We start from the raw sequence: 26,709 nt of genomic DNA on the forward strand, positions 1-26,709 counted from the left end.
TAGAGAGTCGTGGTAAGGTTCAAGATCTAAGGTGCACGAATTTGTCATATGAAAAACACAGTTCCTGCGTAAAGCCATCAGTCCTATACCAAAGTACAAGCATTCCCTGCTTAAAAGACCAGAATTATGTTTTGTATGCTGGTTTGCTGGTGTTCCCACCAGGCTTCTTAACAACAGTAGCTTAAACAGCAAGAGTTCCTTGGTCAACCAGTGTCAATGTAAAGACAATGTTGGTTGACCAGCATCTGACAGCATGCTGGTCCACCAGCTAGACCAATGCCAAACCAGCACTAACTAGCATAAACAAGCCTGAATCAGCATAGAAATGCATGCTGGTCTAAGATGGACTTTTCAGCAAGGTCCACACAGCAAGGTCATGAAATGGTGAAAATGTTGTCACTTCACATATACAGTATACTGGATGTGTATTTAATGTATCCTATGCAGTCACCTCATGAATCTTGGCTAGGTTCTTCATTGTTGGAGATCATGAGAAGATAGATCTTCCAAATTTGAATAACAGTGTGACATGTTGAAATTCGAATGTGCTTTTCTTTTAGTCGCAATGTAGAATTTAGCTTGGTCACCTTGGCTGTTTACGAAATCTAAAAAAAGGCTGCCATTGCAGATAGGAATCCTTCAAGCCACTTCCGAATACAATATTTGCGTCAAATGTTTACCAATATGCCTTCAACTGGTTGGTTTTAGAAGGTTTTTGATGTGCCCTTCACTAAATTCCTCCAAAAACGTTCTGGTGGAAGTCTGAACATTTCATCGAGTTAAATTTCACTTAGACTTTGCACAACATTCTCATTTCAAACAAATGTATTACTCTAAGTTAAGTATAAGTGTACTGGCTTAGTATTTTCAGTAGACCCACTTTTCATTTTTCAGTGTATGATACATGGCCGGTCTCAGGGGGTGCTGGGTGGACACTGCCCTGGTATGACGGCAAATCTGATCTAAAAGCTCCCCCACAGATCTCATCCTAGTACAGCCACTGGTCTGATGTCCTACAAACCTGTTCGTGTGATTTGGAAGTTGGAGGCATATATTTGGCTGATGGAAAGATGGAGCGTAAATGTCATAAATTGCATTTTTATTTTATTTTTGTCAACTTATGATTCAATTTTGACCAAGAAATAAGCACTGTAGTCATTTAATACTTGCTTGGTTTTATCTAAAGCTCATTTGAACTTGTTCTAGAACACCAGACGTTATGGTGCATTGGAAGCCTGTCTCAAACCAGTTTCCTTAGGTCGTACCTTTATACCAAAATGGTGCCTGTTAAGCTATAGACTGTCTTGACTGGCCAGCTTCCTTCGGTTTTGGACACAGCTACTTTTGTGAAGTTACATCAGACATCTGATGCATTAAGATGTGGCGTCACCATATCTTGGGCTTCCACAGCCTTTTTGGTTTTGATGCGAACCGTTGTGGCACCATGGCCCTCAGCGTGCAACGTATCAAGCCTTTCCTCGCAACGGAAGACAGCGCCAAATGCGCTGCGGTAGTTCCGGTTCATCCAGCCATAAAGAAGAGGGTTGGCGAAGGTCGAGCACATGGCCACAATATGGAAAACTGTGTAGAGGAGCCTGAAGTCCTTCATGACCAGCACTTCTGGGACAATGTCGATGGCGAGCTGGAAGGCGTGGAAGGGCAGCCAACTCACCGCAAACAACACAACCTGCAAAACAGTAAGAACACTGGTCTACATATTGGTCAAATTCTTTACTGTATTTTTTATATTATTGGCAACTACACTAAAATAAGTGGTAACCTGTTAACAGTTACATCAAGGATCTTTTACTTATATTTTTTTACTTGATCTAGCTCATAAAAAATACTTTAGTTCGTGTAAATTTAGTCAGATTAAAAAAAATATATACATTTTTATTGAATAAAATCAGTTAATTTAGATGTTACCACATGAAGCACATTTTTTAGGTTACCTGGCATAACATTTTCACAGTGTATAACCTCTTCAAAATAACTGTATAGAAAATAGCTCTAAAATATTTGAGTTACAGAAAAATGCCTCTTATGTTGAAATACTCTTGAGACTAATGCATCTTTTATTTGAAAAGACCTGGTTTTAGAGAACAAACAGTGAAGATACACACAAATGAACATACAGCATATTCTGTATATTAATATTACATGTAAAACTACACTGACGTTTGGAATAATGTAAAGATTTTGCTGTTTCGTAAGAAAATTGGTACTTTAATTCACCAAAGTGGTATTCAGCTGATCACAAAGTATAGGCAGGACATTACTGATGTAAAAAACAGCACCATCACTATTTGAAAAAAGTAATTTTTGATCAAATCTAGACAGGCCCCATTTCCAGCAGCCATCACTCCAACACAAATTGCTAATTTGGTACTAGAAAATCACTTGCCATTATATCACAGTTGAAATTCATTAAATGAAGCTTAACATTGTCTTTGTGTTGGTTTGAATTGCCACAGTATGCAATAGACTGGCATGTCTTAACATCAATATTAGGTCAAATATGCCAAAAAAGAAACAGCTTTCTCTAGAAACTTGACAGTCAGTCATTGTTTTGAGGATTGAAGGCTATACAGTGCTTGAAATTGCCAAAAACTGAAGATTTCATACAAAGGTGTACACTACAGTCTTCAAAGACAAAGGACAGCTGGCTTTAACAAGGACAGAAAGAGATGTGGAAGGCCAGATGTACAACTAAACAAGAGGATAAGTACATCAGAGTCTCTAGTTTGAGAAATAGACGCCTCACGTGTCCTCAGCTGACAGCTTCATTGAATTCTATCCGCTCAACACCAGTTTAATGTACAACAGTAAATTGAAGACTCAGGGGTGCAGGCCTTATGGGAAGAATTGCAAAGAAATGCCACTTTTGAAACAGAAAACAAAAAGAAAATGTTAGACTGGGCAAAGAAACACAGACATTGGACAACAGATAACTGGAAAAGAGTGTTATGGATCTTAACCCCATTGAGCTTTTGTGGGATCAGCTAGACTGTAAGGTGCGTGAGAAGTGCCTGACAAGACAAGCCACATCTATGGCAAGTGCAACAGGAAGCGTGGGTATCTGGACAAACTGACAGCTAGAATGCCAAGGATCTGCAAAGCTGTCATTGCTGCACATGGAGGATTTTTTGATGAGAACTCTTTGAAGTAGTTTAAGAAGTTCTGAACATTTTTTCAAATTGTAAAAGTGATTTTTCAAGTTATTAATATCCTGACTATACATTGTGATCAGTTGAATGCCACTTTGGTGAATAAAAGTACCAATTTCTTTCCATAAGAGCAAAATCTCTACATTATTCCAAACTTTTGGCTGCCAGTGTACATCCGAAAAATTATATTTTATGTGGAAGATCCTACTGATCCTACTTTGGTGGACCACAAAAGGAGTTGTTAAACAGAATGACCCCCTCAGTTGCCATTCACTTTCACTGTATAGAAAAAAAAAGCATGCAAATGAAAGTGAATAGAAATCTCCTTTTGTATTCTATGGGAGAAAGAAAGCCATACAGGTTTGGAACACCATGACCGTGAGTAAATGATAAGAATTTTTGGGGTGAACTATCACTTTAAGGTAACAACTGCAAAGGAAAGCTGGAAAAAATTCTACACACCATGGTCACTAGCATCTTGGTTGTCTTGCGACGACGATGATGTCTATCACTGTGGCCAGCTGGGTTTACATGGTTGCGGAGTTTAATCCAGATGCGAATGTATGCAAAAGAGATTACCACTAGGGGCAGTACATACTGCAGCAACAGCATGGAGATTCTGAAGAAACACACAACCATTATCACCATCAGTTCAACTGAAAATTGTCACAGTTAATAATCTTAGTCATTTTGTTAGCTACGACTAATTTTGTAGCTGTAACTGATATGTGGTATTTCATTATGGAAAAAACAAGGCTTCCAAAGTCCAAAAAGAAAGAAAGAAAGAAAAAAGAGGACAACTTCATGACACGAGTCACACTGTAGCATAGAGCAACCTTGAATCTATCATCTAAAGAATTCACTATCAAACTATTTGTCAACATTTCAGCAATTCTGAATTGCAGTCTTAGCATTGTGCAAAAGGTTTCTAAGATAATACACTAGATGAAAATAATTTTTTATAATTATATTTTATAAAAATCTGATCTATAATTCACATAATCATCATGTCTCTGTACATAAAATCAGTGTTACAATCTTCATATATACATATTTATGTATAATACATATACAGATCTTAGTGCTTTCAATGCAACTGTGAGACTGCGACTCTTGATAAATGAACACTGCATACATTTGTAGCCCCTTGAGGGGATGGGGAAACTGTAATTGTGCCATTCCTAAAAATGTGAATGTCTGGTACTCACGAGTATAGAGCGCTATCTGTACTACTCCCGGGCCACTTTTCCCGACAGACTTCAATGGATTCGTCTGGAGACAGATCTACAATCTCATACTCCCTGAAGATGGCCAGTGGGCTAGCCAGAATAGCACTTATAACCCAGGTGATGGCAATGACCAGAAAGCAGGTGTCCTTCGACATTCGTGTATCGAGGTGATAAACGATGCATCGGTGTCGATCCAGGGCGATTACAAATAATGTAACTGTAGAGACGTGGACGGCAAGACCTTGAGCATACGGTAGTGTGAAACAAAGCACTTGTCCAAATTTCCATTCGCCCAGTAGAGTGTAAGCCAGCGTGAATGGAAGACACAACGTGTTGACGAGCAGATCAGCCACGGCAAGGTTTGCTATGAAGAAGTTGGTGACGGTACGAAGTGTCTTAAATTTGTAGACTACGTAAATCACCAGAGAGTTCCCCACCACGCCCAACAGAATGATGGTTGAGTAAGCCAAGATCAGAACCACCTGGACACCAAGATGTTTGGTGCTATCTCCCAGCTCGAGCAAAGGATTGTTCGGAGTCAAGTCAGATGAATCCTCACCAATGGCCAGGTCTTTGCTCCCAGAGGAGCCATTGATTAAGCTGAGGGATTCCATTTGTCACATTGCTATCTTATACTGTGGAGAAAGACCAAGTTGCTCTTAGGTTTGAAAACCCCCCAAAAACACAGTTTTGGAATCCTTTCTGTATCGTCACCTAAACCATCCAAACAGAAAGAGGGACAGTTTAGACTGACACACGGATGGATAGATGGATGACAGACAGACAGCACATTTAACAATAAATACAGAAAAGTATGAAAAATGTATTCAAAACAATGTATACAATATACATTACAGTAAATTTAAAAAGAGCAAACATAAATAAGAGTGAACATTATACAACAATTCACACAATATGCACAGTATTCACCGAAGTCGCTTATCTTTGCACATATAGAATGCACTCGAGAGCAATTATGGACTATTATAGAATATTGAGTACTGAGTGCTCATATTCTCTCCTTAAGTAATGAAAAAGCTTATAAATAATGTAAAAAAATATAACATCATCATCTACCATTTGCATACATGCATGCAAATACATAAAAAATGGTTTACCAGGCTGATCCACTTTTCCTTGATTTTAAAATGACATGCATGATATTTTATATGAAATTTTGTCGCGATGGTGTGATCCCGTAATGATTTGTTTCCAATAGCTAAAGGAAGTGTATTCTTCTCTATTAGCGCGCGTTTCAATGACTTCTTCCGAAGCAACTTGATAAGTCACTTTCATAAATAAATGCATTTTGCTAGTTGAGAGCTCATTGCGCGCGGCTTATCATTTGATGTTCGCGTGAGAGGAATCATTAAGAGACACGCACATCCTGGAGTCCATGGAAACTCCATAGCACACCTCCGGTCCACGGACATCCGCGACTCAATGGTTTGTGACAGAGCGCACGATCGAAGCGCACTAAATAAAGCGAGGGGACTGCAAGGCGCACAAACGACCCTTTTTATTAACGTTAATTTCATCTCAGAAATCGTAAAAAAAAAAAAAAAAAAAAAAAATTGTGATTAGACTTATAATTACAGATACTGGAGTGACTTACCAGTTCCAAGGCAACGTGTATTTTCCTCGCCGTCTCCGAGTGCACCTTCGTATAGCTACATCACCATCAGCGGTTTTTAATATAGAAATGTTTTATAGCTATATATGGAATAAGAATAAACATATCGAATACCAAGACGTGTTCTTCTTTTTTCTTTTCCAATCACTAGTTTTTCTCTGAAGGAAAGGTGACGCTACATGGTTCAGGTGAGGTGGACTGTAGCAGTCACTGACGCTCAGGCTGAATAACATCCATCCAAACAAGCCAAACCCACAAGTTCAGAGTTTTCAGTAAAGAGACAGAGAGAGAGAGAGAGAGAGAGAGATGAATGATGACGATTATGGATGAATATATATATATATATATATATATATATATATATATATATATATATATATATATATATATATATATATTTATAAAACTCTCAGGGCAGTATAACACCATGGAGGGTGCTATGTAACCTACTTACTATGAATTTCTTACAAAATAACAAAATAGACAACATACAATCAAATTATAAAGTTTATTATTATTATTATTATTAAACATCAACAAAAACAAAACACACAAATTAAATATAAAATATAATTAGAACATATAAATACAAAACAATAAAAATCTTGAATTACTTAAAAAATATTAATTCAAATAATGAAGATATTTGTTCAAAAATGAATGTATGTTAAATATAAAAGTAAAATATTTTTTGAACAGTGAAAATTGCTCCCAAAAAGCAACATAATCATGGCATTCATATTATATTAAAAAGCCTTTATTATCAGATGGCTGTAGACACATTTTAACTTTTTGTCTACATGTGATAATAATTATAATTAGACAAAAATGTTAAATACACACTCAAAAAGTATAATGTGATTACCAAATCGTAATCAATGAAAGGTTAACAGGTTAATTGTACGTGCAGCACATAATATGATTTTTTTTTTATTTCATACAATGTAAATTACTTGTTAATAAATTAATAAATTGATTTTCTAATGCCTAATTTGTCTAACTGATTTACAATCAAATGTCTTTTTTGTCATTAAAGGAATAATTAACCCAACAATTTAAATTATTTCTTCTGTAGAACACTAAAAGAGAACAAAAAGCACCTCAAAAGTACTATAAAAGTTGTCCATTTGCACTAGCCTTTATCTAATTTGTGCTTAGACATATTTAAACATGTCAAGAAGTGTTGTCATTGGTTTGCAAATGACACCAAAATGACATTCATGCTTGCATGTCAAGTCTGAATATGCAGAAGTGCAAATAAGATTTTGCGGAGGGCATGTTTTGCAAATATTTACACATTTATGTACGTACTTGTTACATACATTAAGTGGCAAGCACATCACAGCACAGCTCTGTGTGAGGCAGCATTTAAAATATTTGTAATCATTTTTGTGACTGAGCCTCCCATGTTTGTTGTGACTAACATAAAAAGCCCTCAAGTCAGACTGAGAGGTCTGTCCATCACATTGGGTATGCATACTTGGGTGTGTTTTGTATTTTATGCGGCAAGAGGGTCAGTACTGGACAAGGGCATATACAGTTGCAATCAAAATTATTCAACCCCCCATAACAGTAAGGATTTACAAAGGTAAGCTTTTCTGATGACCCAGAATTTGATCTTTACATCTATATCAGTTGAGTGACACATTCAAAGTCATAGTGTGAATATATAACCTAATATTTCTAAATAGCAGGATTTTTTTTAAAATACAGCCATGTCATAATTATTCAACCCCTATTGCATGTAGCTGTTTCTTAAATATGTAAGGCTACACAAGTAATTGTTTTAAAACAATTAAAGCATCAATCTGCAATGGCACTTAAGTTTTACAATTTAAGTTTAGCATTGTAAGCAAAAATGTATTTCTATGCAAAAAATGCAATTAAAAAAAAGCTGTCTCAAAAGCTAATAGAGGAGATTATTTCATTACACAAGAAAGGTCATGGCTAGAAGTACATTTCCAAGTCACTTCAATTTCCAGTAGACAAAGTTGGCAGCACCATTCATACATTTTTTAAATATGGTACAACAGCAACCTTCTTGGGGTGTGGAAGAAAGCAAAACTTCACCAAGGGAAATGTTGACTTGAATGTTCAAGAAGTAATTAGGAAAGACCTGTGGAGTCCTGGAAGAAGGTTTTATAGACGTATGACACTAAACTGAAAATGAGTTCTAGACCCATGGGTCAGCAGTACGTCTGGAGTAAGATGACAAGGTGATGACAAGAATGACACCATCCCCACAGTCAAGCATGGTGGTGGGTCAGTCCTGTTATGGGGGTGTTTTGCGGCTGCAGGAAACGGTTATCCTGACCATGGATTCTTTCAGGTATCAGGCCATTTTGGCATGAAAAATGTGATGCCTTCAGTGTGTAAAATGAAGCTCGGTGATCACTGGACTTTCCAGCAAGACAATAACACCACTGATACATCCAAGTTGTCCAAAATCTGGTTCAGGGATAGGTCGTGGAATGTCCTTAAATGGCCCTTTCAGTCCATCATTAAAATCCCATTGCAAACCTTTGTTGGGATTTCAAGGAAGCAGTGGCAGCACAGAAACCAAAGAATGTCAATGAGCTGGAAGCTTTTGCTCATGAGAAATGTGTAAAAATTCTAATAGAGAGGTGTCCAAAGCCAGAGAACACTTACCTGAAACATTTATTTGCTGTTATTAAGGATAAAAGATGCTCCACAAATGATTGACTTAGGGGTTGAATATTTTTGACATGACATTTGTGGAGAGAATTAGTTATTTTTTATTTTAAAATTTGGGTAAACTGAACTCTTTGTTCTCAAAATCACTCAAATGTGTATTAAAAACGTACTTTGACTGCTTACTGAGGTTTTAGTTGATGTGTTATAATTCACATCACCAGAATGTTTTGCTGGTGAGGGGGGTTGTATAATTTTGATTGCAACTGTAGCTGTGATATATATAGCTCTGGAAAAAATTAAGATCAATTAAGAAAATTAAGAAAAAAATTATCAATTTCTCTGGATTTTCTATTTATAGGTATGTGTTTGAGTAACATGAACATTTTTGTTTTATTCTATAAAGTACTGACAACATTTCTCCCAAATTCCAAATAAAAATATTGTCATTTAGAGCATTTATTTGCAGAAAATGACAACTGGTCAAAATAACAAAAAAGATGCCGTGTTTTCAGACCTCGAATAATGCAAAGAAAACAAGTTCATATTCATTTTTAAACAACACAATACTAATGTTTTAACTTAGGAAGAGTTCAGAAATCAATATTTGGTGGAATAACCCTGACTTTCAATCACAGCTTTCATGCGTCTTGGCATGCTCTCTACCAGTCTTTCACATTGCTGTTGGGTGATTTTATGGCATTCCTGGCGCAAGAATTCAAGCAGCTCGGCTTTGTTTGATGGCTTGTGACCATCCATCTTGATCACATTCCAGAGGTTTTCAATGGGGTTCAGGTCTGGAGATTGGGCTGGCCATGACAGGGTCTTGATCCGGTGGTCCTCCATCCACACCCTGACTGACCTGGCTGTTTGGGATGGAGCATTGTCCTGCTGGAAAAACCAATCCTCAGAGTTGGGTAACATTGCCAGAGCAGAAGAAAGCAAGTTTTCTTTCAGGATAAACTTGTACGTGGCTTGATTCATGCATCCTTCACAAAGACGAATCTGCCTGATTCCAGCCTTGCTGAAGCACCCCCAGATCATCACTGATGATCAACAGAATACACATGACAGTATGATAATTTGTACTCATTATCTTTTGGACAGATTCTCTGTTGCACTTGTTATCTATGGACAGATGGTCCTATTAATATTTAGATTGGTGCATCATAGGAGTTTAAAGACAAACCCTATGAATTGTAGTCAACACAAGAACTGACACAAATGAAATCACAGCCCTGACATTAAATTACATGTTGTTAACATTTCTGTATTAGATGTTAATGACATGTAAATTGTCTGTCTCAATTATAATTTGAAGTTAATGTAAACTGTTCAGGTCCACCTCATTTAAAATGTCCTGAAATACTTTGCATAAATTACAAGACCACTAGAGGCAAAACATGTAGAAGTGCAGTGACATTTCTACAACCTATATATATTATTATTATTATTATTATTATTATACATATATCCCAGATCAGTGGTTCTCAACTAGCCTCAGCACCCAGATTTTACTTTGAACATCAAGTAGCATCACAACCCAGTACCAAAATTGTTTATTAAACAAAAGTAACAAAAATGCCCTTCAAACATTGATTTTTGTTGTTGTTAATTATTTATTATATTTATTAAGCCTGTAATTCACTGTACAAAACCTATTGTGGCACAAAACATGTTTTTCTTTACAAATTACAAATGAGTTTAATCTGTTTTTAATGTAGTGTGTTTTAGGGTCATTTTGGTGCTTCACTACAGGACACAATGTCTGAAATACGGCACGCTTTGCCATCCAGTCGAGGGTATGGGCCCTGACATCTCGCAGATAAAATAGGCAAAAATGGCACCCCGTATGTGACGTCTTCATTTCTGCCAAAAACAGGACGTTTCGGCTAATACGGGACAGTTAGCAACCCTAGCCATCAGAGGCGCAAAAACTATAAAACTATATAAATTGTATGCATTGCATAGGGGCCCCACACAAAAGGGAGGCACCATCAGGGTTGTTTCGAAAACGATCAAGGGGGAACCCCCCTTCTGTCACTTCCTACCCTTTATCTGATCTTTCTGTCAGTCTTACTCTTTCTGCCTCCGCTCATTTGCCCTTAGCACGAGTTCAGAATAAAAGCCTGGAGCTCAGTTACTTCCACACCACCTCTCTCTCGCTCTCTTTCTTTCAGGTACAGATAAAAGAGCATAAGACAAATATACAACTATATTTGGGAGGGATGTTCTGTATATCCTCTACACACAAGAGTATAGTGGTGCTATCTGTCATTGACATTAAGATATGCTGGCACAGCAAGGCTGAGGCAGCATATGTTGCCAAGTCCAGTATCATGATGTATAACCGTATATAGAAGATGAATCGCTCAGTCAAACAGAGTAATGAAATCCTGATGGAGATATGAGCATTTCTGCCATGCAAGGACTTTGGACCAAAAGTGAGGCAGTTTGGCTGTGGAGAGAAGCTGAAGTCTGCGTCAGAAAACATTACGTTATATTTATGCTTTTGGCTGATGCTTTTATCCAAAGTGACTTTTAGTGTATACACACTCAAGCTCAAGTGTTCCTTGGTGATTGAACCAATGACTTTGGTGTTGCTGCTGCCATCATTTCGGCTACAAGACTGCTCACAAATCTCCAAAATTACTTAAATGGTGACTTAAATGGTGATATTATTCTCTTAGTATTACTGGACGGGACAAATATGAGTAAAAAATTTAACAGATCGTAGTTAGGGTTTGCGTTCAAGCATCCTTGCATTTTCGTACATAACAGCTGTTGTTATAATGGTTGAAATTGGAAAGGAATTTGACCACAGTTTATGTCAATCGATTCAGAATCATGATTGAGCAGCAATGCTTGTCATTCACAGCACACAACACTATCAATTCAAACCCTGCTGACTGAAAACTGATTTAAATGGCTTCTGACATGACTGAGTGTGTGCATGAATGTGTTTGTGTATGTGGTTACAGGTTAGCTGAGTTCAAGCATGTGTGAGTACTGACACATTTAATGTGACCTGTACCAACAACACAGATGCGAACACACAAGGCATACAAATGTAAATAACACTTGTGAGTTTTATTGCAATAGCAACTAGACAGCCCACTCAATTTCTCTATGATATTCTGGTCTCAGGTCTCTCTTTCAATATAAGTGCTTTTGTCCAGTTTATCATCTGCCAGGCAAATCATGAGTCTGATTGATTTGGAAAGAAATAGTACATCTCTCCTTAATAAGGCAAGGCAAGTTTACTTATATAGCACATTTCATACACAATGGCATTAGCTGCTTTACATAAAAATTATAAAGAAAATAGAAGATGAAATACATTTTAAAACCAAAAACAAGAAATAAGAATAAAAAAATTAAATAAATGTAAAAAAGTAAAAATTATTAAAAAGTACAGAAATAAAATGATGGTGTAATCAGTACGTGCAGCACAGTGCTCAGTGAATAAATGCACAGTTAAACAGATGTGTTTTCAGTCTGGACCTGTGGCTACTTTTGGAGCACATCTGTCCCCTTCAGGAAGCTGGTTCCAGATATGGGTGGCATATTAGCTAAACGCTGTCTCACCTTGTTTTGAGTGAACCCTTAGAATTTCTAAATTACTTGATTCTAATGATCTAAGAGGTATGTTAGGTTTCTATTCAACAAGCATATCTGCAATGTATTTAGGTCCTATGCCATTGAGTGATTTATAAACGAGTAATAGTACTTTAAAATCAATTATAAATGTAACTGGAAGCCAGTGTAAAGACATGAGAACTGGAATAATATGCTCAGATTTTATGGTTTGGATGAGAATACTTGCAGCAGCATTCTGAATGAGCCACATGATTTGAGATATCATTCATGTCTGTATCACAAACTGTGCAGGATGGGTTAAGTGCCAAAGTTTGATACTTTTTCATATTGTTAAATTGATATTGCCTTAACAAGCACCACTAATTAATGCATCTGCATGCTAATTATTCTTTTCTAACAAGGGATAAATATAGAACAGATTTAAGATATATAACTGATAAAAAGATTGAGTGCAACAGCAATTCTTTTTGCATCTAAAAGTTAAGAGTTTTAGTGAATTTATCCAGCAGAACTCTGTGTGCTCGGTTGAATCAAGAAAAGCAAAACAAGATGTTATGACTTAATTGGAATGAGCAACACATATTGACAGTCCATTAATTGTCTGCTGGGAGACACTCTGTGTGTTTATGCTGTTGTGTGTGTGATTACTCTAGACCTCTTGTGAATTAAAATGAAATAAAGGCAGCTCTGTTTGTACGATGTAATTGACATACAGACAGACAGCTGATGGAGCGTGGAATGAGTGCCAACACACACAAACAAATAGATGGGCAGATAAAAATAAAAGTTGAGAAAGTAAAATGCAAAGTTTCAAACCTGAATAGGAACAAAGGACAAATAGGTACTTCTTAACTTATAAGCTAACAATCGAATATGAAAAAGTTGACTCTATTGACCCTTACTTTCTTAATGCACAGTATATTATTGTGCACAGTTCCTCAGTACACATTTCTCTTATTTAAAAAATGTTTTTGTCTTTGTAATCTTTCATAAAAATGGAGCAGCTTGCCCAGCCCAACATGATCACATGATAAATCGACATGTTGCTTCCGAATTAACCTTGACATTAACCCCATTCTGCCAAGTCACTGAAAAGTGCCATTCCCCATCAGATGTTTTTGCATAATTTCAATTGTTGTCACCTTTTCCTGTGATGCTACTGATAGCGCATTGGACAAGCAGCCTCAGACAAGGGTTCTAGTCCAATTTTTACATTCATTTTTACTCCACTGATGGCTAGGTTTAGGGTTGGGGTTTGGGTAAGGACATATAGGTTAATAAAATATTCTTTCCTGTTGACTGTATTACATAATTTTCAACTAAAAAATACAACTAGCTTTTGGTGAAGTATGTATGTTTTGGTGAAGTTTCTTCTTAAACCATGTTTCATTGCAACTCAGTTTAATAACTTTTATTTTTGAAATACAAAAGTCTTGAAAATCTGGGATTCATCATATTTAAACCTTGAAGTAAATAGAAAGTTTAAATATTTTAAACAAAGAAACATTATGACATAAAATGAATAAGTAATATATTGAAGATTCTACACTATTTCTTGGTCACAAATCAAAACACATTGTGACACTGACCATGCTTCTTTGTTTGAAAGATTAGATTTCGTTGCTTCCATTCTCAAATCATGCTGGGATAACATGCAAAATTGTGGAGTCCATGCCAGTTTAAGCGCATGCTGTCATAAAAGTGACGACAAATCATATTCGGAAATTCATGTACATTTTTCAGTTCACTATGAAACTCAAACTGTTTTGCTGATAATATATGTCATTTGTAATGAAAAGAAAAATAATTCTATTAAATTGGAAGCATTTTCGAAAGTGGTGTGTAACTGCATATTACTCCCCAAAAAAAATAAAAAAAAATAAAAAAATAAAAAATATATAAATCCATTTAATGGTTAGGCAAATTAATACGCATTCTGTCTCATGCGCTTTACTTCACCCTGAATTTGGCCATATTATTTCTTTTTTTCTTCAGTTCCTCTTCAATGTCCTGCATGAGTCATTGGCGATCATTAGTAGAGATAAGTTTGGAGGTTTGGTTTGATGGATCACTCATCTTTCACAGCGGGGAATGCAGGTTGTGGAATAACCCTAGAGGTCATTCAAAGAGAAATGCAAAAACTAGACTAGAAACTATACCATCATTAACACATTTTGGCTTTTCTTCCAATTAACGTTTACTGAAAATAACAAAAGTAATAATTAATCTACAGTAATCTCTGAAAAAGACTAGGAAACTGCTGAAACAGTCTGGATATTTTCACATTGCAATAGCATCCTCATTCTCAAATAAATGTGATAAGACAACTAGAAGGAATAAATTATTTGTAGACCATATAACTTTATAGAAAATGACCACTGGCATTAATAAATACAGTATCTGTGAAATGGTCACCTTTACACATCTGCTGACACTGTGGAAAGCCTATTGAACACAGAGCACACTTTTGACACAATGCCAAAACTACTGAACATAGAGCACACTACTGACACAATATTGCACTGTGAATTCAAAAAATTCTGCTATTTCAGAGCAAAAATGCAAACTCTGAATCACGTTTACCATTGTATATGTGAACGTGATTACCAGTGCCAGCCCGTGGGTTTGTGGGACCCTAGGCGAAATCATGAAAATGTGCCCCCGGTGTGAAAATTGTCCTAACTTTAAAACATCCTAGAACCACTGCAAACGTGATGAGCAGATTTTTTTTAATAGAAACCACTAAAAAAGAAGCACTATACTGTATATAGCTCAGTAGATGACAAATAACGTGTTCCAATAGCTTTTTTTTCCCCAAGATGAAGATGTTAGGTTAAAATGTACATGCATGCACAAGGGAATATGTGCATTTTAGATGCTGTGACAAGTCACCATTTTATCACCTTATTTTGATCACCTTTCAAATTTTGTCTAGAAGTACAAATAAACCAATGTCTCAATTAATATGAGGTCATGGAAACTGCAAGTATGATAATTACTGGGTAACATTTTACAACAAGTTTGCATTAGGTATAATTAACAATGTATAATACAATTTTCCAGCATTTATTAATCTTGGCTAATGTCAATTTATAAAAATACAATTGTTTATTGATTGTTCATGTCAGTTCATATTGTATTAACTAATGTTAACTTAAACAATTTTTAATGTTAAAAATGGACTAGTATATGTAGAAATTATTATAAATAAAATTACATATTTTAAATAGGGCCTACAAACACAACACCTCGAAATATATATTTGGAAACAAATGTAAAGAATAAACACACACCTCTTAGAGAGCAGAGATCTTTGCAGTTAGGATGGTTTGGTTATTTTCCAGATTAATTGCTCATATTTTCACTCTGAGTTTTTTTTTTCGTCTTTATGTCGGCAGTGTCTGAATTCTTCCTTCCCCAGCAGATTATTCTTGTGAAAACGTGAAAAGCCCTAATGATTTGACAAGTGCTGTTTCTGCTATCATTTACAAAAATAAGCCTCAAAGATTCAAACAGGCACAAAGCAATATTTTTCATCAATTATTTCCTGTGATTCTGTCAGGCGTGTACATTATTCAGCAAGATGTGGGATCTGTGTCTAATAATACTGTGAAAAGAAGCCGCACTCTAGTTCCCAACAATGATTTGCATTATGAATAAATTATTCAGATTAGCGTGTACTGCTTAGCTTTATTTCTTGCCGATTGTAGATATACTGCTGTTATTTTATTTGATGTAACTTTCAGTTATTTGTATTTTAGTGATTATTTAAAGCTCATTTTATACTTAATATGTTGTTTTTAGTTTTCACAGTCATTGTGATTTGTATGATAAATGATGAGTTCCACGCATGTTGCACAGTCGCTGGAGAATGTGCGCGATAGAAATCATAGGACAGTTGAGAATTTCAAAATAAAAGTCATCAATGTTTTTTAATCTTGAACAGAAATGATGACTCGAGAGGTGAACTAATAATTTCTGTTTCCTGGGTGTGTGCATAGCGTATATGGCTGTCACGTGACAAAAGAACAAACAACTCAGACCAAAAGAGTTGAAAGGTGAACTAATAATTTCTGTTTCCTGTACAGCGCCTATGCGGATTTCACATAACAAACAAACGGCCAACACAAAATGAACGAATCACTCTCTGAGACTACTCGTTCTTCTGAGTCACATAAAAGATTCGTTCAAAATGAATGAATCGTTCATGAATGACCCATCACTAGTCGGGGCCCTAAGCGGCTGCTTGTTTCGCATGTAGGACGGGCTAGCCCTGGTGTTACTCCCTGGTACCCATAGGACCCGAACGTGTGTCTTGGAAGTTGATCGCGCAGCATGCTATAAGTAGCACCATAGGAAAAGGTGAACACATGTGAACCGATGCAAAAATGGGGGATGGCGCTTGTCAGTAATTCGGCAGAATGGGATCAATTTCAGGGTATGTGAACATTTGGAAGAAACATGTTGATTTCCTGTGTGATAATGTTGACAGTATTGATACTATTGAAAAAATATGCCATAACTACTTAATTCTGAGCACACCATACTGACAAAATGGAAGCAGTCTCCAAAACTGGTTGATCAGACAATACCAAAGAAATTATGCAAAAATGTGTGTAGACTTTGTGGTTAGAAATGCTTTTCATCCAGAAGTAAGAAGACAATTCTTCAGAGACAATAAAGAAGAATACTCAGTCTGAGGATATTTCATTGACTTAGTAAGTGTCTCATACTAAACTCTCATACTTCTCGTAGATTTGATGTCATGAACCTAACAAACTTTGGTAAATCCAATGATTTGTTCTTCATAGGAAGTGCTCATTGTAGCAGCCTGGTTTCTTGGCAGACTGACAAAAACATGTACACACTGATTTCTGAAAAATTGTGTCACACCAGCCAATCAGATAGGATCTTGTGGTCTTTAGAAAGCTCTTCAGTCAATGAGGCTGAGAATAACACTGTGTCTTAATCAGACATGATAAGATTCTAGTGACAAGCAATTTGTCTATCCAGTGTTCACACTAAATGCAATATTGCTGTGTGACAATCACAGCCAATCAGAACATAATTAATGTGAAATATACAGTTATGGTTAGGGTAGTGTGTTTTTGTACCATTTTAAAACTCCACTTATTCAGCTGTTATCTGGAATAATAGATCACACTCTCACAGCCTACAGCACAAACACAATGCTCTTGGTGAAATGTTCCCGTAGAAATAATCCACTGTTTGTGTGCAGTGCATCTGGCACGGTTTGTGTCCTCTGCGTCCAGAGCAACAGCCTAGAATGCAAAACACATTTACAAATGTCAAGCTTTTATCTAACACTGAAAACTATTAAATCTGCAAGCTGCTACTATTTCATCTGTTTCTTTCCACTCTCTGTGTTTCTTTCTTGCACAGAGATTGATGTTTATACTTGTATAGCTGTGGAGAAACAGCATCTGTGGGCAGCAGCCATGGACAAGTTCAGGGTCACTAAACACAAACACACACAAAACACTTTTTTTTTTTTTTGAATTCTGGGCCAAAGACAACAACACAAATACTGAATAATGCAAATTGCATTGACACAGCTGTGAACTGGCAGTAAGTGTCATCAAATGCACATGTCTGTTTCAAAGAGAGAGCAATTCATACATTCTTACTTTCCATGATAAATTAATTGCATCTTTTTTTAAGAAGACAACATATTAAAACTGTGACAGTACCTCACATTCCCTCTCCCAGACATAATGCAAACACACACATTCACATACAAATGGGTGAAACAACTTCACATGCAGCAATGACAACTTTGCAGATCCTTGGAATTCTAGCTGTCAGTTTGTCCAGATACTCAGGTGACATTTCACCCCACGCTTCCTGTAGCACTTGCCACAGATGTGGCTGTCTTGTTGGGCACTTCTCACGCATCTTACAGTCTAGCTGATCCAACAAAAGCTCAATGGGGTTAAGATCCATAACACTCTTTTCCAGTTATCTGTTGTTCAATGTCTGTTTCTTTGCCCACTCCAACCTTTTCTTTTTGTTTTTCTGTTTCAAAAGTGGCTTTTTCTTTGCAATTCTTCCCATAAGGCCTGCACCCCTGAGTCTTCTGTTTACTGTTGTACATGAAGCTGGTGTTGAGCGGGTAGAATTCAATGAAGCTGTCAGCTAAGGACATGTGAGGTGTCTATTTCTCAAACTAGAGACTCTGATGTACTTATTCTCTTGTTTAGTTGTACATCTGGCCTTCCACAGGGTTGGGAAGTAACAAAATACAAGTAACAGGAATACGTATTTAAAATACAAAATATAAGTAACTGTATTCCTGTACAGCTACAAATTAAATCATTGTTATTTAGAATAGTTACATTCAAAAATTATTTTGATTACTGAAGAGATTACTTTGCATTTTTGCAGACAGAGAAGTAAGTTTTAAGTAAGTTTGGAGCACAAGAAATAGAAATAAACCTTGTGTAAATTGTCAGCTTTACGCTAAGCTAAAATGCTATTTCTAGCCATTTTACATGCACATGTTACCAGGCACGATCATATTTTTTTATCAAGAAAATTCACGTTGGATCATAATTTCTTTTTCTAGTAAGACCTTTGATATTAGGGCAAAAATCTTATTCTTGATAATAATTTTTTTATTGTTTTCCTGTAAAAAAAAATATCTAAAAGTCCAAGATCAATTTGATTTATCTTGTTTTATAAACAACACTGCATAAGATATTTAGGTTTTTCAGAGAATGTATTTTTAACATGTGTATTTTATCTTACTGTACTGGCAGAGTTTTTATAGTCAAAACAAGTGAAAAAAATCTAACAGTGCTGAAGAAGTAATCCAAAGTATTTAGAATACGTTACTGACCTTGAGTAATCTAATGAAATATGTTACAAATGACATTTTACTGCATGTATTCTGTAATCTGTAGTGGAATACATTTCAAAAGTAACCCTCCCAACCCTGGCCTTCCACATCTCTTTCTGTCTTTGTTAGAGCCAGCTGTCCTTTGTCTTTGAAGACTGTAGTGAACACCTTTGTATGAAATCTTTTTTTTTTTTTTGGCAATTTCAAGCATTGTATAGCCTTCATTCCTCAAAACAATGATTAACTGATGAGTTTCTATAGAAAGCTGTTACTTTTTTGCCATTTCTTACCTAATATTGACCATAAGACATGCCAGTCTATTGCATACTGTGGCAACTCAAAAACAAACACAAAGATTATGTTAAGCTTCATTTAACGAACCAAATAGCTTTCAACTGTGTTTGATATAATGGCAAGTGATTTTCTAGTACCAAATTTAGCATGATTACTCAAGGATAAGGTGTTGAAGTGATGGCAGCTGGAAATGGGGCCTGTCTAGATTTAATCAAAATTACTTTATTTCAAATAGTGATGGTGCTGTTTTTTACACCAGTAATGTCCTGATGATAATTTGTGATCAGTTGAATGCCACTTTGGTGAATTAAAGTACCAATTTCCCTCCAAAACAGCAAAATCTGTACATTACTCCAAACTTTTGGCCACCAGTGTGTGTGTGTGTGTGTGTGTGTGCAACCTGAGTAAACACAAAATACAGTTTTCAAATATATATATATATATATATACACACACAGTATATATATTTTTTTATTATTGAAGCAAAAATGTTATCCAACACCTATATCACCCATGTGAAAAACTAACTGCCCCCTTAAACTTAATAGCTCGTTGTGCCACCTTTAGCAGCAACAACTGCAACCTGTCACGGTCTCAGTGAGTCTGCTGGTTTGTTCTAGTTTGTCATTACATATTCTCTCTTTTGGTTCAGGTATTGCTGGCTTGCGTAATCAGCGTTGCCATGGAAGCCTTGATTGTTTCCATGGTAACACTGATCATTCCAGCTTGCTGTGAGCGAGTGGCACCTGATCACCATTAGTTCCCTGACTATATGTACTTCACTCTGTTTTGTGGTCGTCACTTGATTGTTTGTTTGAGTCCTGTTGCTTACTACTCTCTCCCTCTGCCCTAGTATATCTTGTTTCCTGTTCTGTGTATTGGTTACCAGTCTGCGCTGTGTGTGCCAGGATTGTGGTTACCATCCTGCCTGTTGCCTCGCCTCCTTTGAGTTTCCTCCTCAGCTCACCTCACTGCACCGGAACTGCTCTGTGCATGACCACTACGCACACAAGCCTATGAACACTTCAGTACACTTCAGTGCCGGGTTCCTCTCTCGAAGCCAGCCTAGCTGTGTTTAATAATTAAACTGATCATTGTTCTCCGCACTTGGATCTTTTGTCTCATCCTTCCTGACCGAACAATCAAGCCAGAATGGATCCAGTGGAGCAGACCGCCCTGCATGCTGCGCTCGCTCAACAGGGAGCGTTTCTGGGTCGCCAGCAGGACCAGATCTCCGCTTCCAACCGCGCCATTGAAATGGTGGCTGTATTGATGATCTGGTCACTCTGGCCATAAGGGTTAACCAACGCCTTGCACTCCAACACAGCTGATGTCACTCCTCACCTCCTAGTTTGGTTGACCATTACCATCCTCCCTCTCCTGCAGCTGAAGTCTCAGAGCAACAACCCGAGACAGTACGCATGCAGATCGGGAGAACACACTTATCACAGAGAGGCAGCACCATATGTTCAAGGGGCTTTGTCTCTACTGTGATGGTCCTGGTCATGTCATCACCAACTGCCTGGTAAAAGCCCATGCTCGCTCAGCAGACAAGGGGTTACTGGCGAGCGCAACTCCTCTGAGCAAAAACCCTGCACATCGACCTGTTCTTCCGGCCCGGCTGCAGCACGGATTGACCATTAATTCTGTTTCCGCCCTGGTGGACTCCGGAGCAGAGGGAAACTTCATTGATGCTGCCACGGCTACCAGGTGGCAGATTCCGGTGGTAAAGTTGGCTGAACCTATTACGGCGTACTCCCTAAGCGTCTCACCCCTGACAATCGTCACCCATTCTACGGAGCTGCTCAACCTTGTCACAGGTAACCACACTGAGCAACTCTCCTTTCTGCTGGTCCGCTCTCCCTCTGCACTAGTGGTACCAGGGTAGACTTTGTTGGTAACACACAATCCACACTTTGACTGGTTAACCAATTCTGTTCTAGCCTGGATTCCTTATTGTATCACCCATTGTCTTAACCCTGCTGTCTCTCTTGTCCAGTTGTGTGTGTCTGTTCAGTATGAACCAGCGGATTTATGCGGTGTACCTGTGGCATTCCACAATCTGGGGGTGGTGTTCAGGCGGTCACACGCACGACAACTCCTCCTCATCTCTGTACGATCGATCTACACCCTGGGACTTCTCCTCCATGAGGTTGGTTGTGTTCACTCTCTGCTCCTGAGAGGGAGACCATGAATAAATATATTACTGATTCTCTGGCAGCTGGTCTCATTCACCCTTCCTCTTCCCCTGCAGGGGTGGGTTCTTCTTCGTGGATGATATCACGGTGAAGAATCGCTATGCTTTACCATAGATGTCTTCAGCTTTCGAACTCTTGCAGGTCGCTAATTTTTACCGATGTTTCGTTAGAAACTTCAGTCAGCTCGCCACACCCCTGACAGATCTCACCTCCACTCGTATTAAGTTCAGATGGTCCTCACAGGCAGAAGCCGCGTTTTCCAAAATGAAAGAAAAGTTTACTACCGCTCCCATTCTTAATACACCTGACCCTTCACATCAGTTTGTGGTGGAGGTGTATGAGTCAGAGGTCGGGGTCGGTGCTGTCCTGCCTCAGCACTCTTCCTCGGATGGGAAGATGCATCCATGTGCTTTTTTTCCACAACATCTGTCCCCAGCCGAACAGAATTACGATGTCGGTAATAGGGAGTTGTTGGCTGTCAGACTGGCCTTGGGTGAGTGGCGTCACTGATTAGAGGGTTCGGGAGTACCTTTTTTGGTCTGGACTGACCGCGAGAACTTGGAGTATATCCACAGAACTAAATGTCTTAACTCCAGACAGGCCCATTGGATGCTTTTTTCACCCATTTCAACAAGACTTCCTGTCAGCCTCCGACCGGGCTCCTCCAACCACTGCCAGTCCCTTCAAGACCCTGGTCTCACATGCCATGTAACTGGTCTCCCCCCTTCCTATGGCAACATGGTCATCATGACCGTGGTGGACCATTTTTTCGAAGGTGGCTCATTTTATGCCCCTCCCCAAATTACCTTCTGTGAGGGAAACAGCGGTTGAAGTCATTAATCACGTCTTCCGCATTCATGGCCTCCCGGTCGATGTGGTTTTTGACAAGGGACCTCAGTTTGTGTCACAGTTTTGGGCAGAATTCTGCCAACAGCTTGGGGCTACTGTAAGTCTGTCCTCTGTGTTCCATCGCCAGACTAATGGGCAGGCAGTGCGGGTGAATCAAGAGCTTGAAAAGACCCTGCTTTGTGTCGCTTCCCATAATCCGTCTTCTTGGAGCTCTCATTTGGCCTGGATCGAGTATGCCCACAATTCCACTCCGTCATCTACGAGGCTATCACCTTTCCTGTGTTGCCTAGGTTACCAGCCCCCTCTGTTCCCTGCCCAAGAACCCAATGCTCAGGTCCCGTCCGCACACTCCTTTATCCAATGGTGCCATCACAACTGACGAATAGCCAGAGAAGCCCTTCTCCGGACTGGCGCTCATATTAAGAAGTTGGCAGATCGCCACCGGTCTAAACCTCCAACTTACATCTGTGGGCAGAAGGTCTGGTTGTCTACTAAAGACATTCCTCTCCGACTCCACTCTCGAAAGATGGGGCCCAAATTCATCGGGCCTTTTCCCATCACTAAGGTCATTAGCCCAGTGGTAGTCGTCTCAAATTACCTCCTTTCCTTAGTTGTGTCCACCCAGTGTTCCATGTTTCCCAAGTTAAACTTGTCGTCTGGTCTAGTCTTCACCCTTCCACGCCCATCCCAACCCCGCCTCATCTGGTGGAGGGCGCCCTGGCTTATTCTGTCAAACGGTTACTCGATGTCAGACGCAGGTGCAAAGGGGTTCAGTACCTGGTAGACTGGGAGGGTTATGATCCTGAGGAGAGATGCTGGGTCCTGGCTCGGGACATTCTGGACCACGCCCTTATCAATCGGTTCCATCTCCATCATGGTAACATGGTAACATGGGTATGCCATGAGGTGCCCCTGGGGAGGGGTGGTACTGTCATGGTCTCGGTGAGTCCGCTGATTTGTTCTAGTTTGTCATTACATGTTCTCTCTGTTTGGTTGAGGTGTCACTGGCTTGCATAATCAGCGTTGCATGGAAGCCTTGATTGTTTCCATGGTAATGGTGATCATTCTAGCTTGCTGTGAGCGAGCCGCACCTGATCGCCATTAGTTCCCTGACTATATGTACCTCATTCTATTTTGTGTTCGTCACTCAGTTGTTTGTTTGAGTCCTGTTGCTTACCACTCTCTCCCTCTGCCCTAGTGTATCCTGTTTCGTGTTCTGTGTATTGGTTACCAGTCTGCGCTGTGTGCGCAGGGATTGTGGTTATCATCCTGCCTGTTGCCTCACCTCCTTTGAGTTTCTCCTCAGCGATACCTCACTGCACTGGTTCTACTCTACATGACCACTTCGCACACAAGCTTACAGACACACCATCCCTCTCCACGCTGCAGTCTGTGCCGTGTTCCCCTCTCAAAGTTTTACCAGCCTAGCTGTGTTTATTAAATAAACTGATCATTGTTCTCCACACTGGATCTTTTGTCTCATCCTTCTTGACAGAACCAAATGCTTCTGATAACTGGAGATCAATCTTTCACAATGCTGTGGTGGAAATTTGGCCCACTCTTCTTTGCAGAACTGCTTTACTTCAACCACATTGGAGGGTTTTCAAGCATGAACTGCCTATTTAAGGTCCTGCCACAGCATCTCAATCAGGTTAAAGTTAGAACTTGAATAGGCCATTCCAAAACTTTAATTTCACTTCTTTTGAGCCATTAAGAGGTGGACTTACTCCTATGCCTTTGATCATTATCTTGCTGCATAATCCAGTTGCGCTTGAGCTTCAACTCACGGACAGATGACCGGACATTCTCCTTTAGGATTTTCTGGTAGAGAGCAGAATTCATGTATCTCTCAATTATTGCAAGTTGCTCTGGCCCTGAAGCAGCAAAGCATCCCCACACCATCACACTACCGCCACTATGCTTGACAGTAAGTATGATGTTCTTTTTTGTGGAAGTCTGTGTCTGATTAAAGCCAGATGTAACAGGACCCCTGTTTTCCAAACATTTCCACTTTTGAATCATCAGTCCACAGAACATTCTCCCAAAAGGTTTGAGGATCATCAAGGTGTGTTTTGGCAAAATTCAGACAAGACTTAATGTTCTTCTGGGTTAGCAGTGGTTTTCGCCTCGCCACTCTTCCATGGATGCCCAGTGTCTTTCTGATAGTGGAGTCATAAACAGTGACCTTTATTGATGCGAGAGAGGCCTGCAGTTCCTTGGATGTTGTCCTTGGCCAGGGGTGGACTGGCCATTGGGAGCACCAGGCATTTTCCCAATGGGATGCTGGGTAATTTGGGCCAGCCGCTGCTGCGCATGTACTGGCCCATCCTACAGGTGATATATACGGACTCCTCAACAAAGGGAAAATTAAATTATCTCTGCAAAGTAGGCCAAAACAATTGCTTTTATTTTGAAATAATGTAATGGCTTTTATTTCAGTATTACTTGCACATTGGGGCTCACATATGTATAAGCATGTTACCTCTGTATCTCATGTGGACCTCATTATTTGACATAAAATCACAATGATGGTGACAACCAAAAACAACATATTAAGTATATGATGAGCTCTGAATAATCACAAAATGACAAATAACTGCAAGTTATAACAAATACAATAACAGCAGCAAAAATAAAATCAGCAAACAGTAAAGCTAAAAGCAGTACATTGTGATTTGAATAATTTAATCATACCACAGAAAATTACTAGGAGCTGAAATGCTGCTTGCTGAATAATGCTCACGCCTGATAAAAATGCAGAAAATAAATCATGTAAAATATTACTTTGTAGCTATTTGAGTCTTTAAGGCTTACTTTGTTTAAAGGATAGCAGAAACAGCTTGTAACACAGCTTCACAGCAGAAGGGAAGGAGAACACAGGGAATCAGGTTTTTCCAGGCTCAGGTAGGACATTTAATCAGCCACTTCAATGCTTTACAACTTCATAATCAGCTTCACAGGCACGTAGTAACTTAAACACATCAGCTTCACAAACATAACAGATTAAATGTAACAGCTACAGGAGCACCGTGGCCTTTCTTGTGCCAGACTCTCTATCTCCCCTCTGCTGGTGGCGTGGCTGCTTATATGCCGCTCTCCCCATGCTCACTGGAATTAGAAACAGGTGTTAAACATAATCTAGCTCAGGTGCAAACGCCCTTACTGCTTTCTCTCTTTCTGGACGGACGTTTGACCATGCTGCTGCTGCCACATATCCCCACCACCCGACTCAGGCCGGGGAGACATCCAGCCTGTCTACCACTCCCTCCCCACCAAATTCTGGAAAGGAAGTCAGCAACAGCCATCTGTGCTCCCGGTCTGTGGACCACCTTGAACTTAAACGGTCATTGGAGTGGGGTGTGATCTGAGCAGAGGGTGAAGGCCCGCCTCAACAGGTAGTACCGGAGAGTGAGGACCGCCCACTTGATGGCAAGACAATCCTTTTCTATGGTGCTGTACTTAGTTTCCCTCAGTGAGAGCTTGCAGCTAATGTACAGCACCGGGCGCTCCTCCCCCTCCACCACCTGTGAAAGCACGGCCCCCAGCCCTCTGTCTGAAGCATCCAACTGCAAGACAAAAGAGAGAGAGAAATCGGGTGAATGTAAAAGCGGCCATCCACAAAGTGCGGCTTTAACCTGTGTGAATGCCTGTTGACACTGCTCCATCCACTGGACATTTTTAGTGAGATCAGTCAGCGAGCTGGTGACATCCGAATAATTAGGCACAAATCTCCTATAATAGCCAGCCAGCCCCAGGAACTGTCTCACCCCCTTTTTGGTCTTGGGCCTCGGGCAGGTCACAATCACCGCAGTCTGGTCAATTTGGGGACGCACCTGCTCGTGGCCCAAGTGGGACCCCAGATACCGTACCTCCACCCGCCCAATCGCGCACTTCTTGGGGTTTGCTGTGAGTCCCGCTTGTCGCAGCGATCTCAGAACCACCCTCAGATGCTGCATGTGCCGCTGCCAGTCATTACTGTAAATTATGATGTCATCTAAATAAGCAGCGGCGTATGACAAATGCGGTCTGAGGATTCGGTCCATGAGATGCTGAAACGTAGCCGGGGCCCCAAACAAACCGAACGGAAGAGTCACAAATTGGTGTAATCCAAACGGTGTGGAGAAGGCTGTTTTTTCACAGGAAATTGGTGTCAAGGGGATCTGCCAATAACCCTTTGTCAAATCCAGTGTCGAATAAAATCGAGCAGTGCCCAACTGATCGAGCAACT

The 26,709-nt window shown here is 39.2% G+C and overlaps 1 protein-coding gene across 2 annotated transcripts in view; it reads right to left on the bottom strand.

Annotated features, from left to right (window-relative positions):
* Window positions 1-341: 341 nt before the first annotated feature.
* LOC127445238 (neuropeptide Y receptor type 2-like) overlaps window positions 342-26,709 on the bottom strand; it is a 63,978-nt gene continuing 37,610 nt past the window's right edge. Inside the window, exons 1-4 of one of the 2 annotated variants that reach the window (XM_051705147.1) lie at window positions 6,012-6,197; window positions 4,376-5,110; window positions 3,630-3,786; window positions 342-1,687 (exon numbers count right to left, since the gene is read on the bottom strand). In XM_051705147.1, the coding sequence (XP_051561107.1) occupies window positions 1,358-1,687; window positions 3,630-3,786; window positions 4,376-5,010 (1,122 nt within the window). In that variant the 5' untranslated portion in view covers window positions 5,011-5,110; window positions 6,012-6,197 and the 3' untranslated portion in view covers window positions 342-1,357. Of the gene's footprint in view, window positions 1,688-3,629; window positions 3,787-4,375; window positions 5,111-6,011; window positions 6,198-26,709 lie in introns of those variants that run through there. The other variant, XM_051705148.1, reaches the window with a different exon arrangement.

Source organism: Myxocyprinus asiaticus, chromosome 8, assembly GCF_019703515.2.
Source record: "Myxocyprinus asiaticus isolate MX2 ecotype Aquarium Trade chromosome 8, UBuf_Myxa_2, whole genome shotgun sequence".
Taxonomy (NCBI): domain Eukaryota; kingdom Metazoa; phylum Chordata; class Actinopteri; order Cypriniformes; family Catostomidae; genus Myxocyprinus; species Myxocyprinus asiaticus.